General features: G+C 43.0%; 1 protein-coding gene across 3 annotated transcripts in view; it reads left to right on the top strand.

Annotated features, from left to right (window-relative positions):
- The window catches only part of FNDC3B (fibronectin type III domain containing 3B), a 298,646-nt gene that overhangs the window by 78,517 nt on the left and 194,371 nt on the right, over positions 1–25,758 (top strand). For all 3 annotated transcript variants that reach the window (XM_083613137.1, XM_083613138.1, XM_083613139.1), the window contains exon 2: positions 16,189–16,327. In XM_083613137.1, the coding sequence (XP_083469263.1) occupies positions 16,217–16,327 (111 nt within the window). In that variant the 5' untranslated portion in view covers positions 16,189–16,216. The remainder of the gene's footprint in view (positions 1–16,188; positions 16,328–25,758) is intronic.

Here is a 25,758-nt window from a genome sequence, read left to right as displayed (position 1 = left end):
CAGCCTATATCCGCTTCCAAAGCTATTCTAAGATTAAAATATTAACATATTTTTTTCAAATATTCTTTAAACTTCTTCCAATCTTCTTCCACCACCTCTTCTCTCTGGTCCTGGAGTCTCCCAGTCTGTTCGGCAAGTTCCATATAGTCTGTTTCAGCATCTTCTTAATGATCACCTGAGCCACTAGACTTGGTTCTATGCAGTCAACTAATGGAGATGAAGAGGTCTCAATGCTTCTAGAGCAGAGGTCGGGAACCTAAGACCCGTGGGCCGGTTCTGGCCCACGAGCTTCCTGGAACCAGCCCACGGCCATTCCACTGACCGATGTGGGAATTCCGTGCTTTTCCCCCCGCGGCGCCATTTTTTCCCTCGTTGCGGGGACCGACTTCCCGGTCGGAAGAGCACCAAAAATAGCTTGAGTGCACGCACAGGCATGCACGCTCCAGCCCACCAAGAGGTCTTCCGGGGAGTGGACCGGCCTGGCCTCAAAAAACGTTGCCGGCCCTGTTTTAGAGGACAGTCTATTGCAAAACTCATTAATGCTTTTATGCAAGAATGATTCTCATTTCCAGTTCTTCCAAGAAAAACCAGTTTTTGGAAAAAGCCAAGTCACTATTTTGTGACGATGTGGAAGACGAAACAGATTTGGCTTTCCATGAAATAGTTGTCTTAACTCTGTGTTGGGCAAGACGTTGTATTTTGTGCACCTTTATGGATTTATTTGAGGTGTCCTTTCCTGTCATCCCGATACAGTCAGTCAGGTATTGGTTTCGAAGGAGGAGTGGCGTCTTGGGTCTTCCTTGCAGGCTGGACCTCTCATAGGAACATAGGTAAAGGTAAAGGGACCCCTGACCATTAGGTCCAGTTGTGACCGACTCGGGTTGCGGCGCTCATCTCGCTTTATTGGCCGAGGGAGCCGGCGTACAGCTTCCGGGTCATGTGGCCAGCATGACTAAGCCGCTTCTGGCGAACCAGAGCAGCGCACGGAAACGCCGTTTACCTTTCCGCCGGAGCGGTACCTATTTATCTACTTGCACTTTTGTGCTTTCGAACTGCTAGGTTGGCAGGAGTAGGGACCAAGCAATGGGAACTCACCCCATCGCAGGAATTCTGATCTTCTGACCGGCGAGCCCTAGGCTCTGTGGTTTAACCCACAGCGCCACCCGCGTCCCCATAGGAACATAGAAGCTGGCTTATACCAAGTCATTCCTCCAGTCCACCTCTGTTAGTATTGTCTGTACTGATTGACAGTAGCTCTCCAGGGTTTCAAAGAGGGCATACTGGGGGTTGAAGCTGGGACTTTGATTCCTGAACTTCAGCCCTTCTCACTTCCCTCACTATTGATTGCCCTAGTGATCCTGCAAACCTTAGCCCTCTTCGGTCCTCTGACAATTCATTCTCATATAACTAGTTCTTGTTTGCTGTTCTGGGTGCTAACTTCTTAATTAAAATCGGCGCTTTCGGGGTCCGGCGCGAAAACTTTACTATACAAATGTTCCACGGGTCCCCTGATGTTAATTACATATCCTGGATTTTTCTGAGGTGGAAACAAAACAAAACACGGAACAGTGAACCCTTTGTGCTCTTTCGCCGAAATAATGTTACTGTCAGGATGTGAACAAGGTGTTAATCCTATGTCTGTGGGAGATGTTAGATTTTTTTTTAAAATAAAAAACCCCAAACTTCCAATCTCTCTCAACTGGAGTTGCTGAAATGCCTTTGACTGTTTCCTCATTAGAAACATGGATTCCTTTTCTGTTCACCTTGAAAGTTCCCAGTGCCGAAGTCAGAATTTGAGGGCAATTTTTCCACACACAAAGAGACCATTCATGGTTCGGTAACCAGTAACTACTGGGGGAATACAGCCCCAGTGAGGCCGAGTGGGCATACGGATGGAAGAGCATCTGTTTCTTCTGGCTGCTTGCCACTCGGTAGATTTTCAGCAAACCCAACAGTGCTTGGTTGTGTGTGGAAACACCCCTCTCCCCCCTTAAACCTCCGGTGGAGTTGGTTTTCTAGTTAAATGTCACCCATTAAATAGGTGTGCTCCTTAATCACTGCAGGCAGAGCTACACACACATTCGATTTTTTGTTTTGTTTTATTGCAACAAGCCAGTCTTCCTCTCGATTCTCCATTGCACTGATTATCAGCACCTTGGAAGCCTCTGAGCCAAAGGGCTTTTGAATTAAGCATGCCGATAATAGTTTTTAAAAGGTGAGAGTTATCCTTGCAAATTCTATCCTTGAGCTGGGGCTTACAGAGGAGATGTTAACTTGCCTAAGGCTACTTTATCTGCTGGAGTGTTAGAACTGCTGGCCCCGCCAACACAATTTCTTGCTTGTTCTTTTTCCTTTTTAACATTTTTGTTGATTTTATTAAAAATAAAAAAAAATGGCAACTTCCGTATTTTGGGCTGGGGCTAGATCCGAAAAAAGGGATGCATTTGCTATCTGGGCTTCTCTCCTGAATCTTTTTGCATCAGAAGTTATTTCTGGTGCACAGTGTCCCAGAAATCAACACGAGAAAACCAAACTTCTATGCTTGTTGATTGCAACACACTAAAGCAGCACAAGGAGCTGTTTTCATCCTTTCTTTTCCTTCTTCTCGGCCCTGAAAGGCACTCGTTTATGTTTCAGCCCGAAATCCAGGCAATTAGGGCCCACAAATGCAGCATTTACAGTGCTTCAACATTTCCACTGGGTGAGGAATTCCTCCAGCCAGTAGCCAGAGGTGCTCCATTCTAGGGGATGCCCCGAAATCTCTCTGTGAATGGCTATTGTGGGACGCCTGGCTTGAATGAGAGACTTGTGTGAAGTGCTTTCCCACAATAATACAATGTGCTACTCACTGTCAATATGACTACAGCCATAGGTCAGGTTAGCAGCGAGCGATGTAAAAGAGTTTTTGCACACTGAGAGAAGAACAATTGCACTGTGGAAAAAACTGTGCTGTTGATCTTAGTAAATTTTATTTCTTTAAAAACATGTCGCTTCATTATACTGAAAGTGGTATTAAATATTTTTTGTTGTTGGGGGGTGGTGGCAAAATGATACGCTCTTTCAGATTTGTGTCTGCGTGTAGCACAAACCAATTATTATGTGTTTGACCGGACAGATGATTTGCACAATAAAAGCTGTTTGAAATTTGACCTGTTCCCTGCTCAGAGAGCATTTCCAGGGTTTGGAAAGTGTGATAATCATGTGTAGGATTGTACATAATTTGTGCACATGGCTCAAGAAGCCATAACTGCTCCCCCCCCACTCCCAAAGTGATAAATGAAGAAGTAGATTAGCCTAGAATTTGATGTTTCTAGCTCAAGTAGGGAAGAGGAACCACATTCCCCCAAGTGACCCAGCATATTCAGGACTTATTTAGTGTTCTGTGTATGCTTTAGAATGAAAATTCCCCTTTAAATGCAGCATCATGAGAATACAGGGCCCCCACTGCATATTAGGCAAATTGAGAGAAAATATGCATAGGCTATTGTGCCAGAACAGACATTCCACATGAATCCATTATTATTTTTTACACTCCTCTTTTTGCTTAAATGCAGCTGCTGAGACTGTAGTATTGAAAGGAAGAACCAGCACCCAGGGGGAGGAGAGAGAGGCTTATTAACTCTCCTCTGTGTTCTTTGCCAACATAAAAATTACTCCCCCAAAGCTGTTTTTACCTTTCCTGGGGATATGATACAGGTACAACGTGTCTCCTCCTTGGGGAAATAAAAACAGTTGGTGAGGGGCTATGTGTATATTCAGCAGGAAAGGATTATGGGTAAAGGTTTGAGAATCTTCTTCTCCAGTACAGTCGTACGTTGGTTCATGAACACCTTGCAAGTCGAACGTTTTGGGTCCCGGATGCCGCAAACCCGGAAGTGAGTGTTCTGGTTTGCGATCGTTTTTTGGAAGCTGAACGTCTAACGTGGCTTCCGATTGAGTGCAGGAAGTTCCTGCAGCCAATCAGAAGCCACATCTTGGTTTTTGAACATTTTTGGAAGTCAAACGGACTTCTGGAACGGATTCCGTTCGAGAACCAAGGTATGACTGTACTCCCCCGTTGCAGCCCCAGCGACTGTTTTGGGGAGTGCAAGCAAAAAGGCTGTAAAAGCATCATGGAACTATGAACATATTACATGTAATACTGCTGTCTCTCTTGTGTGCTATTCAGTTCCCTATGTGACGTTGACTTGGTTCACACATAATTCTAGGCCAAACTGTGGCTTAGCACGAATAGGCAAGCACGCGGATACACAGAGCAGAAATCACAACTGCTCTGCTCCCACTGTGCTGTCCAGAGCTAAGCCATGGTTTGGCTTCATATTACATGCAAATCCAGGCTGTGCAGCCAAGGTTTGTTCTTGGCTTGCCACTTGTGGTTTCTTTGAGGGATACAAACCATTAGGATGGCTTCACATGTCATGCTAAGGTAAATCATATCTCAGCAGGAACAGGAGAGGAAGAAGAAGAAGAGTTTGGATTTGATATTCTGCCTTTCACTCCCTTTAAGGAGTCTCAAAGCGGCTAACATTCTCCTTTCCCTTCCTCCCCCACAACAAACACTCTGTGAGGTGAGTGCGGCTGAGAGACTTCAGAGAAGTGAGACTGGCCCAAGGTCACCCAGCAGCTGCATGTGGAGGAGCGGAGACGCGAACCTGGTTCCCCAGATTACGAGACTACCGCTCTTAACCACTACACCACACTGGAGTGAAACAGCCATAATTTTTGCTTTGTGTACCCATGGTTTGGCTTAGCATTATGTGTGAACTGGGCCAACATAGTATTGTGGCTGCGGTAACCCAGCCAGCCAGAAGGGGGGGTATAATGTATAATAATAATAATAATAATAATAATAATAATAATACTAGTGAGTCTGAATTGACCACCAGATTGATGTTTGCTCCTGTTTGGAAATACTAAAAATGCTTATTCCTCTGTTCTTTGGGTAAGATTTACCTGTTGTTCAACTATTTATTAGTCCGGAGTGTTTCCTGTGCATTTTGCACATCAAAATGTTTATATGCCACTTTAATTGTTGAAAACTATTGCTGCTTTTAAATTTTTTGTTTTTACTGCTCTGTGGATAGGCAACCGAAACTCAGGTTCGAAGAGAACCCTTCTCTGGATGAGTCAAGATTCCCCAAGTAGCGCTAGTACTTGCTGTCTTGATTATTGGATTTTGTCGGAGGTGTCCTACCCTGATTAATTTGGTCTGCCTCATGAAACAGGACACTCTTGTTTAATGCCACTTAAAACTAATCTCCTCATTCCTGAGATTCCCTTTGTCTGGTGTGCTTGCGAACTGTACCTTGCATGTCCTGAGCTACTCTAGCAGCGACAGAATTTATTGGAATGTCAGCTTTCCTCCTAATTACTTTGACCTTTGTGAACTAAACTCATGGGAATGTCAGACACGGAACGGAGCTAAGCTGCAAAATGAAAAGGGAGCAGGGCAAAGCTCCTAAGTGGTGCCGTAAACTTTGCTTTCAAATAAGAGAAAATGGGAGATCCAGCACCCAATCTGCCCCTTCAAGTGTTTTGCTCCAGTTGGTAGAGGCAAAATAATTGAGAATGGTGGCTGTGGCAGGAATACCTGCTAGCAATCCGCTGTGTAGGAAGGAAGAGGGGAATGATGTTGGCTGTCTTCAAGGTGAGTCAAGCACACTTGTTGGGTTGGTACCCGTCTGTCTTGGGAGGCAATGGAGAAGTGCTCCTTTGGGGGTTGAAGAAGCATCCATTGGGGGTGAACGGAGCTGTTGGAAGATTGCAGGGCCTGCTGTGGCTGTAGAGACCGATGCGGGAGAGACATGTTTTGTTGCAGCCAGGGAAAATGGAGGCGTCCGGTTGTGCTGCTGCAGATGTACCATGGTGTTTCTTATCTGTATTGAAATAGACTTAGATGGCTTTAAAAGGGGATTATTTACTTGCTTGCTTGCTTGGGGCTGCTGCTTCCACTTGTCTTGCTTGCCAACTCCACCTACCCGCAAAACTCCCCTCCAAACTCTCCTCCCTTGGCACCTTGCGTATTCTGTCCCAGGTTGCCCCAATCTTCGCTTCTCACAGCTTGGCTAACTCATGCTCTCACCCTGCTGTTGCCATCACTGGCAGGAAAAAGAAGCCTGCTTTTTAAAAAATCAAATAAAAAATAAAAAACTTATTTTTAATTCGTTCGTTTTATAAAATTTATATATCGCTTGATTGCAGGGGGAAAACCCCCTCAAAGCAGTCCACACAGAAGATAAAACAATAATATTATCACTTTTTAAAAAATCCAATTTGAAACACACAGAAAGTTTTAAAACCACAAGAAAATAAACTAAAACTTGTTGGCAGCTTTAGGCTAAAAGAGCAGTGAAATGCACAAGGGCCTAAAAAGGAGTCCTGCTTTAATCAGGCGAACACACTATGTAGCCTAGAATCCAGTTCTCACAACCAGATAGATGACAATGCAAAGCCTTTCAAGATATTACAGAACTTTGAAAGAATGGTTAATACCAACCATTGAAGGAAGTCTGTAACGAAATATTGGAAGGGAAAAGGGCACCAGAGTCGTGGAAAGAAGCCTATATTACACTTATATCGAAAACAGAGACTGAAAAGACACAGCTTAAGAATTACCGCCCCATATCGCTGCTTAATGTGGATTATAAAATTTTTGCAGACATTTTGGCTAAAAGATTAAAAAAGGTGTTAGTAGAAGAAATTCATAAAGACCAAGCGGGCTTTCTCCCGGGCAGACATTTGTCTGATAATACGAGGAGCATAATTAATATCCTAGAAAAATTACAAGTGAATATTAATACTAAAGCAGTTTTGATATTTGTGGACGCGGAGAAAGCCTTTGATAATATTTCTTGGAGTTTTATGAAGAAGAATTTACAGGGGGTGGGGGTAGGTCAAGGTTTTGAAAATGGTATAGGTGCAATTTATTCAGAACAAAAGGCAAAATTAATTGTGAACAATGTAGTGACAGAAGAGTTTAAGATTGAGAAAGGAACACGACAAGGTTGCCCAATCTCTCTATTGCTTTTTATTTCGGTCCTGGAGGTTCTGCTAAATATGATTAGAAGGGACCAATTGGTTAAAGGCATACAAGTGGGAGCTAAACAGTACAAACTGAAAGCATTTGCAGATGATTTAGTATTGACTTTACAGGAGCCAGAATCTAGTACTAAAAGGGTATTGGAACTGATTCAAGAATTTGGACAGGTAGCAGGTTTTAAGTTGAACAAGATGAAAACTAAGGTTTTAGAGAAAAATTTAACTGTGAATGAGAGACAAAAGTTTCAGGAGGAGACAGGATTAACATTGGTCAAGAAAGTGAGATATTTAGGGGTTAACATGACTGCCAAGAATGTGAACTTATTTAAGGATAATTATGAAAAATGTTGGATTGAAGTGAAAAAGGACTTAGAAATATGGTCAAATTTGAAGTTATCATTGCTAGGCCGAATTGCTGTGATAAAAATGAATGTATTGCCGAGGATGCTGTTTTCGTTTCAAACGTTGCAAATTTTGGACAAGATGGATTGTTTCAAGAAGTGGCAGAGAGATATTTCCAGATTTGTCTGGCAGGGCAAGAAGCCTCGAATAAAATTTAAGATATTAACTGATGCTAAAGAAAGAGGTGGATTTGCCCTGCCAGACCTTAAACTTTACTATGAATCAGCTGCTTTTTGCTGGCTGAGAGAATGGCTACTTCTTGAAAACACTGATGTGCTGGATTTAGAAGGTTTCAACAATGTATTTGGCTGGCATGCATATTTGTGGTATGATAAGGTAAAAGCACATAAAGCGTTTAAAAACCATATTGTTAGAAAAGCACTGTTTAATGTTTGGATAAGATATAAGGATTTGTTAGAAAATAAAACCCCAAGATGGTTGTCACCAATGGAAGCGAAGGCTCATAAAAAACTCAATATGGAGGCCAAATGGCCAAAATATTGGGAAATTGTAGAACAAGATGGAGACAGAATAAAATTGCAGAGCTTTGAAAAATTGAAAAACAGAGTGCGAGATTGGCTCCATTATTATCAAATAATGGAGGCATATAACTTGGACGAAAAAGTTGGTTTCCAGGTGGAAAAATCAAAATTGGAAACAGAATTGTTAGATCCCAAAATTAAGAATCTGTCAAGAATGTATAACTTGCTGTTGAAATGGAACACTCAAGATGAAACGGTAAAATCTGCTATGATTAAATGGGCACAAGACGTTGGACATAACATTATGATGGCTGACTGGGAACAGCTATGGACCACAGGTATGAAATTTACGGCATGTAATGCTCTAAGAGAGAATTTAATGAAAATGATTTACAGGTGGTACATGACACCAGTCAAGCTTGCAAAAATTTATAATCTACCTGACAATAAATGTTGGAAATGTAATGAGACTGAAGGTACATTCTTTCACCTTTGGTGGACGTGCCCAAGGATTAAGACATTCTGGGAGATGATTTATAATGAAATGAAAAAGGTATTTAAATATACCTTCCTGAAGAAACCAGAGGCCTTTCTCCTGGGCATGGTCGGCCAATTGGTGTTAAAGAAGGACAGAACTTTTTTTATGTATGCAACAATAGCAGCAAGAATACTCATCGCGAAGTATTGGAAGACACAAGATTTACCCACCCGGGAAGAATGGCAGATGAAGTTGATGGACTATATGGAACTGGCGGAAATGACTGGCAGAATCCGAGACCAGAGAGAAGAGTCGGTGGAAGAAGACTGGAAAAAATTTAAAGATTATTTACAGAAATACTGTAAAATTAATGAATGTTAGAAAAATGTTGGAATGAAGGTATATGGCTTTAGCAGAAATGTTATAAGGAATTAAGTACAAATAGATTTTTAATGTATTAAAGGGAAAAAATAAGGTTAGAATAAGCTAAGATAAATTACAGGACAGAAAACAGAGGAAGATGGAAAGGATTTGCTGAAACAGTTAATTGAAGTGGAATACAAAAAGGGAGGTGTGAGGAGGTCATGGAAACAAGTGAATGAAAGATAAGATACTGAAATTATTGGATGTGTCTTAAATTGTGTTTGTTTTGTGTTGTTAATTCAATGTTTTAGTGTTAGTGTAATCTAGTGTTTTTGTTTTTGTATTGTATTGTATTGTTTTGTTGAATTCTTTTTCTTTCTTTTATAGTCTTTAAACTGTTAATAAATATTATTAAAAAAAAAAAGACAATGCGAAGCCTGCCAGCCAGACATTAACACAATGGCATTTGCTTGCTCATAATACCCATCAAGGGGACGTGGGTGGCGCTTGGACTTGCCAATCAAAAGGTCGGCGGTTCAAAACGCTGCGACGGGGCGAGCTCCTGTTGCTCGGTCCTTGCTCCTGCCAACCTAGCACGTCAAGTGCAAGTAGATAAATAGGTACCACTCTGGTGGGAAGGTAAATGGCGTTTCCATGCGCTGCTCTGGCTTCGCCAGAAGTGCCTTAGTCATGCTGGCCACATGACCCAGAAAAACTGTCTGCGGAAGTGGACAAACGCCGGCTCCCTTGGCCTTTAAAGCGAGATAAGCGTCGCAACCCCAGAGTCGTTCACGACTGGACTTAATTGTCAGGGGTCCCTTTACCTTTACCTTTTGTTGTTGTTTAGTCGTTTAGACCAGAGCACGCCCGGCACTTCTGTCTTCTACTGCCTCCCGCAGTTTGGTCAAACTCATGTCCCTAGCTTCGAAAACACTGTCCAACCATCTCGTCCTCTGTTGTTCCCTTCTCCTTGTGCCCTCCATCTTTCCCAACATCAGGGTCTTTTCCAGGGAGTCTTCTCTTCTCATGAGGTGGCCAAAGTATTGGAGCCTCAGCTTCAGGATCTGACCTTCCAGTGAGCACTCAGGGCTGATTACTTAAAAATGGATCGGTTTGATCTTCTTGCAGGCCATGGGACTCTCAAGAGTCTCTTCCAGCACCATAATTCAAAAGCATCAATTCTTTGGTGATCAGCCTTCTTTATGGTCCAACCTTTACCTTAATACCCATCAAATAATATACATACAGATACATACTGCCCATAGTATTAGAGGTACTGTTGTGACTCACAGCCATTGGTAGATATATCTTTCGTGAACTTGTCTCTCAAGATTTGCTGCGTCAGCATATGATTAAATAGCACGATTCTTTAACTATCATCCGCCTCGTGCATTGTTTGCATATAATTCCTAAATGTTGTCATGTATGGGTCCTGTTGAAGTCTGATATGTTTATTATTGACAATTCATAATGCAGAAATGCATCCTTTGCTTCTTTGTAATGCTCCCTCCAGGGCAGGGGTGGTGGTGATTTACAAATAAATCAATAGATATTTTGTTGCCACTTCAGTTTCCCTGATTACCTTTGAGTTTCAGCAGAATAAAAGCATCCACAAACTTTTGATATGGTTGACCTTTTGCATGGAGTCCTGGATATTTGTTTTTCCTAAAAAGCCACATAGTGTTTGTCTGAAGTTGCTGGTTTTATGGTGTGTGTTTGTTGTTTTTTTAATATAAAAAAGCAATGTCATCTGAAGAAAAATGGTAGCTTTTCAGCAAGATGTTCTCTATGCTAATTGCTGCAATTTACAGAAGAAAAACCCTTTTTATGTGGGATTGTTACAAATAAAGCGGTTTTGTTTGGATGCTTTCAGATTAATCTGCCGTGCTTGCAATTAGGTATACAAAGAGTTCTTCTAGGGTTAAGGAGGCTTTGAAGTAGATGCGATGCAACTATGCTAATGAATGCACATCAGACAAGAAGACAAATTCCAGGCTCTTTTGTGCCTTGACCATCCAGCTGTGTACACACCTCTAGTCACCATGCCTTATCAAGAGCTTTTTTCTACATGAACCGTTATCGCCGCTCCTCCCTGCACTCAAAACAGCAAGCTGTGGCAGGAATCTGTCTTCTATGCAGATGTGCTCTTTGTTGCTAAATTAGGACTTTCTTTTCCTCTTGTTAGGTTTTTGGTGAAACAAGTGGCAAAAAAAAAAAAACACCCCTTCTTGTATCTGCATTCATGGGGAAACTTGATTTTATGAGCTGTTAATACAGTGGTACCTTGGTTTGCAACCCTTTTGGATTATAGCCATTTTGGATTACAACCACGTCAAACCCTGAAGTGTGTGTCCCTTTTTTGGGATCACAACTCATTTTTTTGGATTACAACCCTTTTATCTTTTTTTTTAGAGGCCCCATTGGCGAAAGCACGCCTTGGGTTACAACCTGATTTGGTTTACAACCAGATCTCCGGAACGGATTATGTTTGTAAACCAAGGTATCACTGTATACAGATCTTATTTTCTGACCAGTCCTTTGTCCAGGGAATTCCATCCAAAACAGGCTGAGTTTTGCAGATCTCTTGGATGCCCATTTTAGTTGGTGTATGTCTTTCATCATTAGTTCTCAGTTCTCTGTACTTATTTCCTAGTTCTGCAAGTGAGAAGCAGCACCATAATTTCAATAATAATAATAATAATAATAATAATAATAATAATAATTTTAAAAAATATATTTATACCCCGCCCATCTGGCTGGGTTTCCCCAGCCACTCTGGGCGGCTTCCAGCAAAATATTAAAATACAATAATTCATCAAATATTAAAAGCTTCCCTAAACAGGGAGTAAATTGCTGCTGTTTAGTGTAGGATCAATAACATGCCTAGCTGTTGATTGTAAGGCTGAGCATCTATGCCATTGTCGAGATGTCACAGGCTGGGCGCAGACATCCTGTCGCTTAAAAATTAATGGTGACCATTGACCTCTGTGAATCACATTGTCTGTTTATTGTATTTAGGAAGCTCTTTGCCGTCCAATCAGCTGTGTCCGGTAGGTGGTTTATGAAGGATGAAGTGGTTCATACAGAGGAATGGTCTTATTCTGTCACGTTGCCATGTGACTCAGTTCTTGTCTCCGTCTGTCTTATTGGGATCTATTCCTAGCAATTTTGGGTGTGTCAGGAAGTCTCCATGCATCTATAGTGCGTTTTGGGTACCAAAATGTTAATCAAGAGACTTGCTATTTAAAGGCAAGAGCCTCCTTGGGCTAGGAAACTCAGCTCAGTTGTTCTATTTATAGCAGGCGGTGTGTGTTCATGTCGGATGAGTCTGTAAAGAAATTGTTCTGAGGACAAGCAACTAGAAGGCAAGCAGTTCCAGAGTCTGACCCATGAGGTTTTGTGGAAAGGGTAAGCAGAGTCGTACATGGCCCCTTCCTCAAATTCGGATTGAGGTTGTGCTGCTGTTTTCACAATCCAAATATCTCCCTTCCTTTGGAGATTTAATTTGGATTCATGTTGAGTTTCATAAATTGTTATTATTAGCTTTTCCAGTCAAAATTCGGACATGGAAGTGAGGAACATGTTTTGGCATGCATTAAGAGTCAAGACGTGTGTTTTTCTAGGAAACTTGAATTCTTATGTATGGTATATTACGGGACTTGAAATATCCTTGCAACTCCTAACATAAGCTAACACTTAACTCATTCATTCAGGTTAACTGGCCATAGATGGACATTTCTTAGATAAATGCTGCTCTAGTCTGTTGGATGGCTTGTCTTTCCCCATATGGATCTAATAAATATTTAGTGGTTGTTGACATCTTGAGTTAATTTCAGAGTCTTCCCCCCACAAAAGGCACATCATTTAACTAAAGAGCTGTAGGATATTGCATTATCAATTTGACGCACAGGATGATTACAGTGAGGGTCAAATGGCAAGAGTATTGGCTTCGGATGGTTCCAAGTTGCAAAAAGTTGGACTTCCTGGGTCTACAGCTTAAGCTTAGCAATATTATGAAAAATTCCCCCATATGCCATGGATTTAAGTGGGTTAAGACATATGAGGATTAATTGAAAATTAGTATTTCTTGTACATTTCCAGTCAAGCACAAGGAATGCATATAAAATCTGAAAGTGAAACCAAAGCTTTAACTTGTTTCAGTCTTTTGTAAGCATTTTGCAGCTCAGGCTTCGGTCTGGTTTGTTTTGTTTCCCTGCTACCCCAAAATGCAGTGGAAAATGTAATCTGCCCCTAGAGACTCAGCTACTTCCCTGCATTTTTAATTTTGTTGTTCCCAAACTTGCCCTGTAATTGACAATGCTGTTAGCAGATTTAGTTTAGCTTTTGCCCAGAGAGCGTAATGATGGCTGGATTTGTGTCCCACAGGTGAAGTATTTAACGTAGCCATCTCTTGTCAGCCTTTTAACCTGCTAGAATCTCCGTAATGAACTTCTATAGAAAGCCAGAAGTAAATTGGAAATTCATGTGGTTTTGACTGACAGACCTTTAGAAGGAGAAAAAGAGAGAAACCTTTTTTTTTTTTGCAGACGCTTCCATCAATCACGCAAAGGAGAGCGCTATCATAAGCATGCCAAGCGGTTCTTGAATATGTTATTAGTGAATGCCTAATTTATTTTTCTAAAGTTGGGCAAATAATGGAATCATGCCCTTCCACACCAACCCTGGAAAACCATATTTTAACATGTCAAAAGAAAAATAAGTCACGAATGTAAAAACAGAACAAAAGCCTAACATGAGTAATCTGTGGCTTTGCAAGAGGGAGTTGTAAAAGCAAGGCTGTAGGATAGACTTCTCTTGTCCTTTGTGCCTCTTAAAGTGCGAAATTGTGGATGTGGGGAATATAGAAAATGTAAATGACTGGAGCCTCATTGTGGGCCCTTGATTGATGGGTTGAGTGAAGGTGATTGACACTTGAGCAAGGAAATGTTTGTTTATGTTTTGGGGCAGAGAGGAACCAGTGAAAGATATGAGGTGCTCTCAGATTAAGGAAAATTAAAAAAGCAAGTTCCATTCTGCAGACTTTGAATACCACTTTCAAAATGCCTGATTTCTGTCTGCTTCAAAGAATTCTTTATTATCCTCTAACTCTGTAATCTTGCCAATATTGATTCAGTCACTGCTTCCATGTTGGATAAATGTCTTCTTTTGATTGGTTTCATGTCTTAACTTCTCGTTCCATGCAGCACCTGTTCTTAAGACACACTTCCTGGTTCCAATCCTTTTACCCCAGTGCAAAGATTACTGGGGTGTATTGTGGCAGCTTAACCACGATGGGCCTGTTATTCAAGGGGGAAATAAATTGTGTAGTCTATGGAAATGGTCTTGAACTCTAGAAGCTTCTACTGGATCATGCACTGCAGGAGACGAGACCAGAGATGGCTTGACGTCAAAGTTATAATAGGTTACGTTCAGGCACTAGGTGCTGGAAGTATATAAAGTGCTTTTCTGGGTCTTTGTCGAAGTATCTATTTCCTTAACCTGTGAAAACTTCATTTGTGTTCTGCGGTGTATTTGCTAGAGAGTCAGGATTATTGCCTTGTAAACCAGTGTGAAGGCACAATTAACATTGAATTTATAAGACCTGTTCTTGAAAAGTTGCCAGAACTTTTCTTTGATAGTTCCAGAAGTGTTGGCTAGGGTGTCAGTATTTACAGCCAGAGAACACTGCATTGCCTGGTGTCATCCAGGAAGTCTAGCTTTCTAAATATTGGAAATATTTGCCAGAGCATGCTTAAAAGTTCTCTCCTTCCCCACATTCCTTGTGGCTCTGTAAATAATCTATATTATGCACCCTCCTTTTTTAGGGGTGCACTAAGTTTGAAAAAGAAAGGCTTTTCTAACTCTTCTCTGCTTGAACTGTTATTTAATGATCTTCAGTGGTAAATTTGTACTTTGGGAGGGTTAGCTGGCATTTTATTAAAGTTTGTTTCTATTATGGTTGAGACATTTGTAAAATCATGTTTGTATTTCATTGTGTGCATTTGAAATGTTGCAACCTGCCCGAAACCTTGGGATAAGAGTATGGATGCAAACTTTTAAATCTAACCCCCTGCCTCGCATGCTTTGCAAATGTTTTTCAAGGCAAGCTGCCATGTCTGAATGCAAAGTATATAAATTATAAAAAGTTGGGCAGCAGGTACGTTGACCATACCTGACCTTGTCTTTGATATCTGAAGACAGTTTCCAGGTATCCCTGCTGAGAGAGGTTGTAGGTTGGTGACAAGGGAGAGGGCCTTCTCAGTGATGTCCCCCCATACTGACTATGGAATGCTTTCCCCAGCAAAGCCCACCAGACATCAACTTTAACATACAGTGGTACCTCGGGTTAAGAACTTAATTCGTTCTGGAGGTCTGTTCTTAATCTGAAACTGTTCTTAACCTGAAGCACCACTTTAGCTAATGGGGCCTCCCGCTGCCGCCGCACGATTTCTGTTGTCATCCTGAAGCAAAGTTCTTAACCCAAGGTACTATTTCTGGGCTAGCAGAGGCTGTAACCTGAAGCATCTGTAACCCAAGGTACCACTATATTTTTAGTGCTGTCTTAAGATCTCTCTGTTCTCCCAGACTTTTGAGAGATTATGATGATCATATTTAGTGCATCTGTGTGAGAGAGTGTTGGAGGGGGTGGTATTTTATTGTTAAACTTGGTGGTTTGTGTATAACTTTCCTAGAGATGTTTTGTATTAGGATCCAAACTGAATTATTGTTATTAATTTTAAGTATTCTTGTTTAATACACACACACACACACACACACACACACACACACACCAGAGAAGCTTTACCTAAGGGATAAGGTGCATGCAACATTTTATGGCATGGTGCTACTATCTTAATAGCCACTCACACGTTAAATTGCATAAAAATGATTAATATAGAATGTTTCTCTGACACAGTATCTGCTGAAAGTCAGTTTAAATTGTATGTTTTAATTTAGAAAAAAATCAGAAACTTGAAAGTTCTCCCAAACTGCTTTGAAAAGGACCATAGAAATATATATTTGAAAATGGTGGGTGATTAACAGAGCTATATAGTCCCATCTTATTCAGTGCAGGAATCAGAACACACTTGTTCCCCCATCCAATTTGAAATCATTCCGGACCTGTTTTAGCTTTGCAAATGTGCTAGCAGTTTTACATAATGTACTTGTCCGAGAGGCTAAAAGGGTCCTCTGAGACTAGGCTTTGGGTCATTCAGAAGTCTGGGTAGTATCAGGGGGACGGGATGGGGATGATCCATTCACCTGTTGATTATCTGATGCAGGAACAACAACAGCAAAATCTGCCCACAGATCTTGAAGCTAGTTGCCACAAGTGACAAATTCTTATTGGTACTGAAGTCAGAATGGAATTCTCAAATGTTATTACTCAAGATTTATACATGTGTGTTTTTCTTTGATGTTTAGGAGGCCCGCTGAGGAAAATTCTCCATGAATGTACGTCACAATGATGATGACCGACCAAATCCCACTGGAGTTGCCATCGTTGCTGAATGGGGAGGTAGCTATGATGCCTCACTTAGTCAATGGAGATGGAACTCAGCAGGTCAGTAACTTCTGAAAGTGACAAGTTGAAGAGCCAAATTGACTTACTTTGAATGTGCCAATTGACTTACTTCAAAGATCTGAGAGATTCTGCTACACCACACTTACTTTCTCTTTGTCTTATGTGCAGTTCATGCCCATATTAAGAAATAAAACCTGTCCTCGTTTTAGTAAGAGACTCAAACATGAACTCTGAGGCCTGTGCATTAAATAATACAGCATATGACTCACTTAAGGTATGCTGCTTTGTCCAGATTACCTTGTGGGTAAGATTACCTTGTGCTGCAATGGCCTTCTTTGGGGGGAAAGTCGGGATATAGAATTAAGAAATAATAACAAATAGCGGTTGTGCTTACTATTCTTGGTTCTTTGATTTATATTGTACTCTGGAATTTATATTGTTCCTGAAATTGCTTAGAATGGCTTGCATGTGCTTTTGAGCAGGTCTCCCATTCAACCAGTTTGCAAGACTCTCATTCAGCAGCAGAACTGGGTCATGAATACGGACTGTTCTAATGTAGACGATAACATACTCAAATGCTCATAATACCTTTCAGGTAAAGTAGACATTAGCGTGGTGTCGGGAGCGAGCCACAGTAAGTCACACCGTGCGAGTTGGAGTTAACTCTTTACTAGCAAATACATGATTTGCACAAATCCCCTCATGAGGCAGTTGCTGAGGCAGCTGTTGCCTCCCCAAAGTCCCCTCCTCCCCATGGTTTTCCCCTAGCAATTGGAGACTATGTCTCTGTGCAGCCGACCTCTCCTCCGCCCTTTTCATGCCTCTTCTGGTTCTGGGAGGCCAGAGGGAAGGGGAGCTTGTCACAGCAGGAGGGGGAGACACCCCTGCCTCTTCACCAGCCTGACACATTTCTTCCTCTTGGCCTCCCTCCCCTGCTTCAGCCTCTGCCTCTGATTCTGGCCTTTTCTCTGCCCCAGGTTCTCCCAGCTGACTAAGCCCTGTTACCCTCTTTAGCTTCCGACACCTCCTCTTCCTAGTCTTCTCCCTTTGACCGCTCATTGTTGTCCGACCACCACTCTCTGGACTCGGAGCCACCTTCTCTTGGGTGTCCCCCAGCTGGTTCTTCCCAGTATATCTGAAGGAGCGTCTCCACCCCCATTGTCCAGTCCACTGAGGTCCAGCTCCAAGGGCCTTCTGGCGGTTCCCTCACTGCGAGAAGTGAGGTCACAGGGAACCAGGCAGAGGGCCTTCTCAGTAGTGGCACCTGCCCTGTGGAATGCCCTCCCATCAGATGTCAAGGAAATAAACAACTATCTGACTTTTAGAAGACACATGAAGGCGGCCCTGTTTAGGGAAGTTTTTAATGCTTGATCATGTTTTTTATATTCTGTTGGGAGTGCCCAGCCAGATGGACGGGATGATGATGATGATGATGATGATGATGATGATGATGATAATAATATATAATAATAATAATAACAACAACCATTCCTCTGCGTCCAACCACTCCATGACACGTGACTAGAGGCTTTCCCAATGACATCCCAGCCCCTTTCATGCATGAATTCTGCGCAACATGCGCTAAGCTATTCCCAACACTCGCTGGCTCTGCCTCTGCCTTTGAACAGCTCAAGCTCATGCACAGGTTTTGATCAGCGTTCAGATGTCAGTACCAGTGTATAGTCGTCCAGTAGCCAGTGACACAGTCCCTGCTGGGAACAGGACCCCACCAATGCAGCCTTGGACCACCATTCACGTAGCTGACCCTTGAAGACAGAGTGCTGTTTCGTTGTGTATGGGATGAGAACCCGAGTTTCCACACAGGCATCATTTTGGCTGTCTGTAGATCTCCACTCTAAAGAGATCCAGTCACTCTGGATATACCTCCCAAATTCAGGAGCTTGCTGAAGGCGAGACAGTGACAGGCTGGCATGGCAGAAACAGGGCAGAAACGACAGCCTATAGTTGAGGGGGATAATTTAAAAACTGATTTGTGCCTGTCTTGCTGGGGACCATGGAAGGCAGTTGAATGGGTAAATACTCTCCATTGAGAAATACTACTTGGAGGCAATGTGAAAGATTCCATTAACTTTAATTATTGCTGTTGTATAGACAGGGGGCAGGGGTGGCGCTGTGGTCTAAACCACTGAGCCTCTTGGGCTTGCCGATCGGAAGGTCGGCGGTTTGAATCCCCGCGATGGAGTGAGCTCCTGTTGCTCTGTCCCAGCTTCTGCCAACCTAGCCATTCAAAAGCACACCAGTGCAAGTAGATGAATAGGTACCACTGCTGCGGAAAGGTAAATAGCGTTTCTGTGCGCTCTGGCACTCGTCATTTCCGTGTGCCAGTAGTGGTTCACTCATGCTGGCCACATGACCCAAAAAGCTGTCTGAGGCCTGAAAGCGAGATGAGCGCCACACCCCATAGTCACCCTTGAGTAGACTTAACTGTCCAGGGGTCCTTTACCTTGTATAGACAGATATATAAATGCACGCTCTGTATATTAAAATAGGATTTATTACTTATTACTGTGAAGTGTTTGAAAACTTACATGCCTCCCTGCTAATACTTTGTGGGCCAACCAGAATGTGTAAAATTGTTGCATGAAACACATTATTTGATTATTATTGTTTGCTTGAAATTCCTGCCCGATGGGGGTTGGGGTGGGGGTGAGGAGAGCTTGGTTACTAAAACTATGTTGAGTTCTCTGCTTTATGTCTTTTAAGGATGGGGAAAAGAAAGCAATATAATCTGCATCACAAAAGCTGTTTCTCTCATTCCTATGCATGTGCATGTTTATAATAGGCTGTTTCTAAACAAGTGGCTGGCAATGAGGATAAATAAAATGGCATCTCCCAATGTTTCATTGCCAAACATTTTACCAAAAAGATACCCTGCATGCACTCTCTACTATCTTAAAGACCACATCCCTTCCCTATGTTGCAAGACGACCCCTGAGTTTTCTCTTTTGGATTTCTGACCTTTTGCATTACACACAAGAAGGCGTTGGCCTGATTAGAAGGCTCCCAGATGTTGTTGGACTACAACTCCCATCGTCCCTCCGCTCCGGCCTTGCTAGCTAGGGGTTATGGGAGTTGTAGTTCAACAACATCTGGGGACCCACAGGTTGAGAAAGGCTGCTCTAGATCAACCTCTTTCCTATCGTTTTGCCTCCTCGCTCGTATTTTCTTTAAATACCTTAGAGTACATAAGCTGCAGCACTCTGTTGCAGCGTAACATCTATCTCTGTGTGTTTGGAAGCAAGTTCCACTAAGTAAAACGGAACTGCCCAACGAGAATTGGTAGCATTGCAGCTTTAGCATTCATGTGTTTCATTTATTCCACTGTTTTTCTGTGATGGAATTCAAGGCATTGCACATACAGTGGTACCTCAGGTTAAGAACTTAATTCGTTCCGGAGGTCCATTCTTAACCTGAAACTGTTCTTAACCTGAGGTACCACTTTAGCTAATGGTGCCTCCCACTGCCGCCGCGCAATTCCTGAAGCAAAGTTCTTAACCCGAGGTACTATTTCTGGGTTAGCAGAGTCTGTAACCTGAAGCGTCTGTAACCTGAGGTACCACTGTAATGTGTGTTTTTTTGGGTGGAGGGGCAGGTTCCCATCCAAGCCTGTACCTGTTTTTAGCCAGGTTGCTGCATCACGAACCTTCAGACCATAGAAAGTACATTAGTGTTGCACACCAGGAGAGAACATTTTAATTTTTCCTGATTTACATGTCTAAATGGCCAGTTTTGTGAGTGCGTGGGGGTGGGGAGGCTTAAACACAGCAGGGTTAAAATAGTCATGAGGGTGGATAGAGGCGGTGAAGGGAGAAAATGGGCATTATTCTCATTTTGGAACATCTGCATTGCGTGCCTCTCTTTATGCAAGCAGTTTGCCAGTCAGACAATGGCAGATGGTCATTCCTCATTATTCAGAGATGATCAAAGAGGACCCATTCTGTCTGACGTCAAACTTTGCTTCATAGTCCCTGACTAGAATACTACCTTGTAACTGTACTGCATAAAGATAAATTAGGAGGGTGAACAGCAGAACCTTCTGTACCAGTGAAACAGGGCCTTAAAAAAAACCTAGTAATCTGTATGTGTTTAAAGAAATCTAGATGGTGTAGAAACTAGATGGTATTAAAATGCATAGGGAAAAAGTTAAAATAATCAGTTTGTGGGGGATGTTCTTGCAGTAGACTGAGAAGAACATGTTTATACAGTGGTACTTTGCTTCCCAAACTTAATCCGTTCTGGAAGTCTGTTCCAAAACCAAAGCATTCTAAAACCAAGGCGTGCTTTACCATAGAAAGTAATGCAAAATGGATTCATCGATTCTAGACTTTTAAAAACAACCCCTAAAACAGCAATTTAACATGAATTTTACTATCTAACGAAACCATTGATCCATAAAATGAAAGCAATAATCAATGTACTGTACTGAAAATAAATAAGACAGTATTGTAGATGATAAAAATTACCTGACCTTGGTGCTGACCTTTAAAGCCCTAAACGGCCTCGGTCCAGTATACCTGAAGGAGCGTCTCCACCCCCATCGTTCTGCCTGGACGCTGAGGTCCAGCGCCGAGAGCCTTCTGGCGGTTCCCTCATTGCGAGAAACAAAGCTACAGGGAACCAGGCAGAGGGCCTTCTCGGTAGTGGCGCCCTCCCTGTGGAACGCCCTTCCAGCAGATGTCAAAGCGATAAACAACTGACATTCAGAAGACATCTTAAGGCAGCCCTGTTCAGGGAAGTCTTTAACGTGTGATATTTTAGTGTATTTTTGGTTTCTATGGAACCTGCCCAGAGTGGCTGGGGAGGCCCAGCCAGATGGGCGGGGTATAAATAATAAATTATTATTATTATTATTATTATTATTATTATTATTATTATTAAAATTAAAAAAAAATTCTTACATGCATTGATGATAGTCATTGTTTGGATGGGGGGCTTTTATCCATTTCTGTGGCCGCGCAGTCCATCAGTCAATCAATCAATAGCTGAACTGGGTTCCACACTGTCACAAAAACAAGTCACAAAAACAAAGTGACAAGCCACAGTCACAAGTCAGTCCCATAAAACGAAGAACAAGTCACAGTCAAATAAAAGAAAAAGCCACACAAACAAAAACGGAAAAAAATAGCAAAAACAAAAGCTCCACATATCTCATCTTTATTGCGTGGGTGCTCGGGACTCAACAGCCTACAGGTAGCCTCTGATTAGCAGCGGGAGACTCTATTTACAAATGAAACACACTCAACAGGAAGTGGAACATCTTCCGCTTCCAAAGCAAAGTTCACAAACGGGAACACCTACTTCCTGGTTTGCAGCGTTCTATTTTCAAGTTGTTCATAAACTAAGCTGTTCTAAAACCAAGGTACCACTGTGGTTAGAATTACAGTATGGTAGAGTTGGAAGGGAAGTCATTTAGGCCAACTCCCTGCACTTCAGGGACGCAGGTGGCACTGTGAAACTCTTGGGCTTGCCGATCAGAAGGTTGGCGGTTCAAATCCCCGTGATGAGGTGAGCTCCCGTTGCTCTGTTCCAGCTTCTGCCAACGTAGCAATTCAAAAGCACACCAGTGTAAGCAGATCAATAGGTACCACTGCGGCGGGAAGCATTTCCTTGCTCTCTGGTTTCCGTCACGGTGGCCCGTTGCGCCAGAAGCGGTTTAGTCATGCTGGCCACATGACCCGGAAGGCTGTCTATGGACAAACACTGGCTTCCTCTGCCTGAAAGCGAGATGAGCGCCACAACCCCATAGTCGCCTTTGACTGGACTTAACCATCCAGGGGTCTATTAACTTTTACATTTTACCTTACTTCAGGAATCGCAACTAAAGCACCATCCAACCTCTGCTTAAAAACCTCCAAGGAATTGAAGTCCATCATCTTCCGAGGGAGTCTATCCCACTGTTGGAGCAACTCTTACCATCATAAAGTTCTTCCAGAAGCTGTTTTCATACCAGTAGGGCCTCCTCAGGCAGGGGCATTTAGCAGTTCTGCTACTTGTTTTAACCAGAGAGGCCAGCAACCGAACATGGGACTTTCTTGTATGCAAAGCACATGCTCCACCGCTGAGTCATGGCCCATCATTCTGGTCTCGGTCACTTTGCTCATTTCCTGACCTTCTGCAGCTGCTCATTGCATATGGTCCAGGGCTCTTTCCCCCCTTCTCCTAGCATCAGATGGCTTTTCAACAAAGGCAACTTCCTGATTTCTAGTTAAATGGATGTTGCTCCAAACATAATCTAGAGGCTTGCCAATACTTGCTCATCAGATGGGGAAATAGCCGGAATTTAAGCTAAGTTATGCAGATAGCGGAGAAGAACATCTTTCCATTCTCTCTCTCTCTCTCTCTCTCTCTCTCTCTCTCTCTCTCTCTCTCTCTCTCCCCCTCTCTCCCTCTCTCTCTCTCTCTCTCTCTCTCTCTCTCTCTCCCCCTCACACACACACTCACACACACTCACACGTTATTAGTGCTAACCTGCAGTCTGTCCTGTATTGTAAATGGAACAAACTGACTGTTTCTAATGGAGAATACAATGATGAAGTCTAATTCGAACAAGCCTCAGCTGCTGTGCTTGAGATGTTCCCCAGAACTGAGTCAAACCAGAGGTAATATGGGACAAGATTAAAAACCCAATGCAGTTGAATGCAGACATTCAGTACAATTCCATTATAACACAGTACAGTGGTACCTTGGTTTACAGACGCTTCAGGTTACAGGCGCTTCAGGTTACAGACTCTGCTAACCCAGAAATAGTACCTCGGGTTAAGAACTTTGCTTCAGGTTGAGAACAGAGATTGCGCAGCGGCGGTGGCGGGAGGCCCCTTTAGCTAAAGTGGTACTTTAGGTTAAGAACAGACCTCCAGAACGAATTAAGTTCTTAACCCGAGGTACCACTGTACAGTAGTACCTTGGTACTTGAATGGCTTGGCTCCTGAACAAATTGGATCCCAAACGCCGCAAACCCGGAAGTAAGTGTTCCGGTTTGCAAATGTTTTCCGGAAGCCGAACGTCCGACGGGGCTTCCACGGCTTCCGGTTGAGTGCAGGAAGCTCCTGCAGCCAATTGGAAGCCGCACCTTGGTTTTCAAACAGTTCCGGGAGTCTGAACGGACTCCCAGAACGGATTAATTTTGAGAACCAAGGTACCTCTGTATCCTGGGGAAATGTCCTTGGGGTAGGCCTGTTTTGTACTCAAAACACACCTGCTTAGAAAGGTTTCAAGCCCCACCTGTTTCAAAGCCCAAGATTTCTGGTTGCAGAGTCATGTGTTTTAAGTTCTCCGTTTCACATGAGTTCAGATGTTGTCCCTGGCATGATTGACAGGTGTGTGTAGGGGGGAAGTGGGATCCTGTTTGCTCCTAAGATCTTTGCACAACTGTTGTGAAGTCTGAAGAGGGCTTTCAGCTTTGTGGGGATGTCTCAGGCGAGTACGTTCAAGCGAGCACACTAGAAAAACCCTCTCTAGACTTTCACGCCAATCGTGCAAAAATCTGAAGAGCAGCCTGCACACCTGGGGACGATAAAGGCGGAGCTTGCATGTTTTATAGCTATCAAAGCATTGTTTTCTATTGGCCCAGTAGCTGGCATTTAGGTTTGGTTGTCTTCATTAGCACAGATCACTGCTGTGGCCTAACAAACTTGAATGGCTGATCAGGTGCTTAAGGGCTGGCTGTCCTCTGATGGTTGCAACTGCTGGAATGCAATACCCAGTGCAGCATAAGAGAGAGGAACACAGCCAGCTAGGAGGGTAATAATAATAATAATAATAATAATAATAATAATAATTTGGACCTGGGCAGGACATGCAGATGGAGATCTGGGAGACTGTAGCTGGCAGAGGAATTGCAACAGGAAACTTACACATACAACACATTTGAATATTTGTGGCGCACTCACACCTGAAAGCTCTTTCCAGAGTATCAAGTGAATCTGTGTAGGTTGAAGGTGTGTGTGTGTGTGTCTCTGTTTCTGTTTCTGGAGCCCACGGCCACGTCATCCTCCTAACTAGTTCATTGCATCCACATTGGAAAACTGCAGAGGTCTTTTAAGGTCTAGCTGGAAGGAAGATAAGCATCCGTACACAATAAGCCTTAATTTCCTTCTGTTGCCGCAGCATTCTTTCCTTAATTTTTAAGTGAACACTCCATCTTTTTGGGCTAATTATAACGTTCAGAAACAATGAATTCCCTTTTAGAAAGAGCGAGAAGGAACAACAACAACAAAAAACCCACACAAAATAACCGCTTCAGCTCGCTATCTCGGAAAGTTAACTTTGAGCCCCAAAGTAGTTCCAGGATGCAAAATATTGTTTTGGAAGACTTGGGAAATAAATCTTCCAAGTGAGCCCTTACCACCAAGGCATTCTCGGTCGCTGTGTATAAACAAAATGGAGCACAATGCTCCCTGACATTATTTGTCCCAGATGGAGTTCTAAACTTGGCTCCTTCTCCCACACTGATGTCATGGTGTACCAGCAAAACTCCGGAGTTAAGAGACGTGCATTGCATCCATTTTATTCCTGTGTGATTGGTGTGGGAGGGGAAGGCTCAGGGGGTGTTGGGTGGAAAATTTGTTTCATGGTTCCCCCCCCCTTCCTTCGCCCTCCCTTCTCTGTTCTTGTGGAGGACGGTGGTAAGGAATGTGGGGCTCATGCCAAGGAAGAAACAGCATTGAATAGTGGGGTGTTCTTGGTTTTGTTTTCCCCCTCTCTGTGTACCTGTATATAGCTTAAGAGGAACTGAGAAAGGGCTTTCTGGGTAGTTGATGTGTTTGAATAGCAGAAGGGAGGAGCGGGTTGTCAATGCAGAACTTTTACAGCAAGATACAAACATTCTTGCTTTTTTCAGTCTTACTCAGAGCACAGCTTTGTGGGGATTTCACAGTGCAGCAAACCAGAATTCCAGGATGTGAGGAGCCTTGTATTAGACCGGGCCAGGCCTGTGGGTGGGTTAAGAGAGACCAGGCCCTTCATGTTTTCACACAGGGTCCTCTTCAGCAGCGCTCTTGGAATGGCCACAGTTTTCTTCCCTTCAAAGCCTCTGCTGCCCAGATCTTAGGCCTGGAGAGACTCCAGTTCTGGATTCCTGAGGCCAGGTGGCTTGAACAAAGTTGAAACAAGGCTGGCATCCTTGGACCCTGGCCAGGGTCCCAGTGGCCTGACACCATTCACTGCTCTGCTACATTCTTTTGGGAGGGGGAATCCCCCTTCAATGATTTTCTTGCCTAGCTAGGCTAGATCCAGCCACCGTTTGAATTTCCGACAGGGCTCCCAATCTGGGATTATTCCAGGGCAATGGAAGGAATTTCCAGTAGTAGTTGGACCCAGTTACCCAGTTCTGCCCAGAGTGGGTGAGGTGCTTTGCCCACAGCCCCCTCAAAGGGCTGAAGCTGAGCTGAAGCCTGAAATGGCAGCAAGCCAAAAGTCCAGCTCTACTGACCAGGGAGAAGACCAGGCTC

The sequence above is a fragment of the Podarcis filfolensis genome (genome assembly GCF_964270895.1).
Source record: "Podarcis filfolensis genome assembly, chromosome: 5".
Taxonomy (NCBI): Eukaryota; Metazoa; Chordata; class Lepidosauria; order Squamata; family Lacertidae; genus Podarcis; species Podarcis filfolensis.
This window is presented reverse-complemented; position numbering and strand designations above follow the sequence as displayed.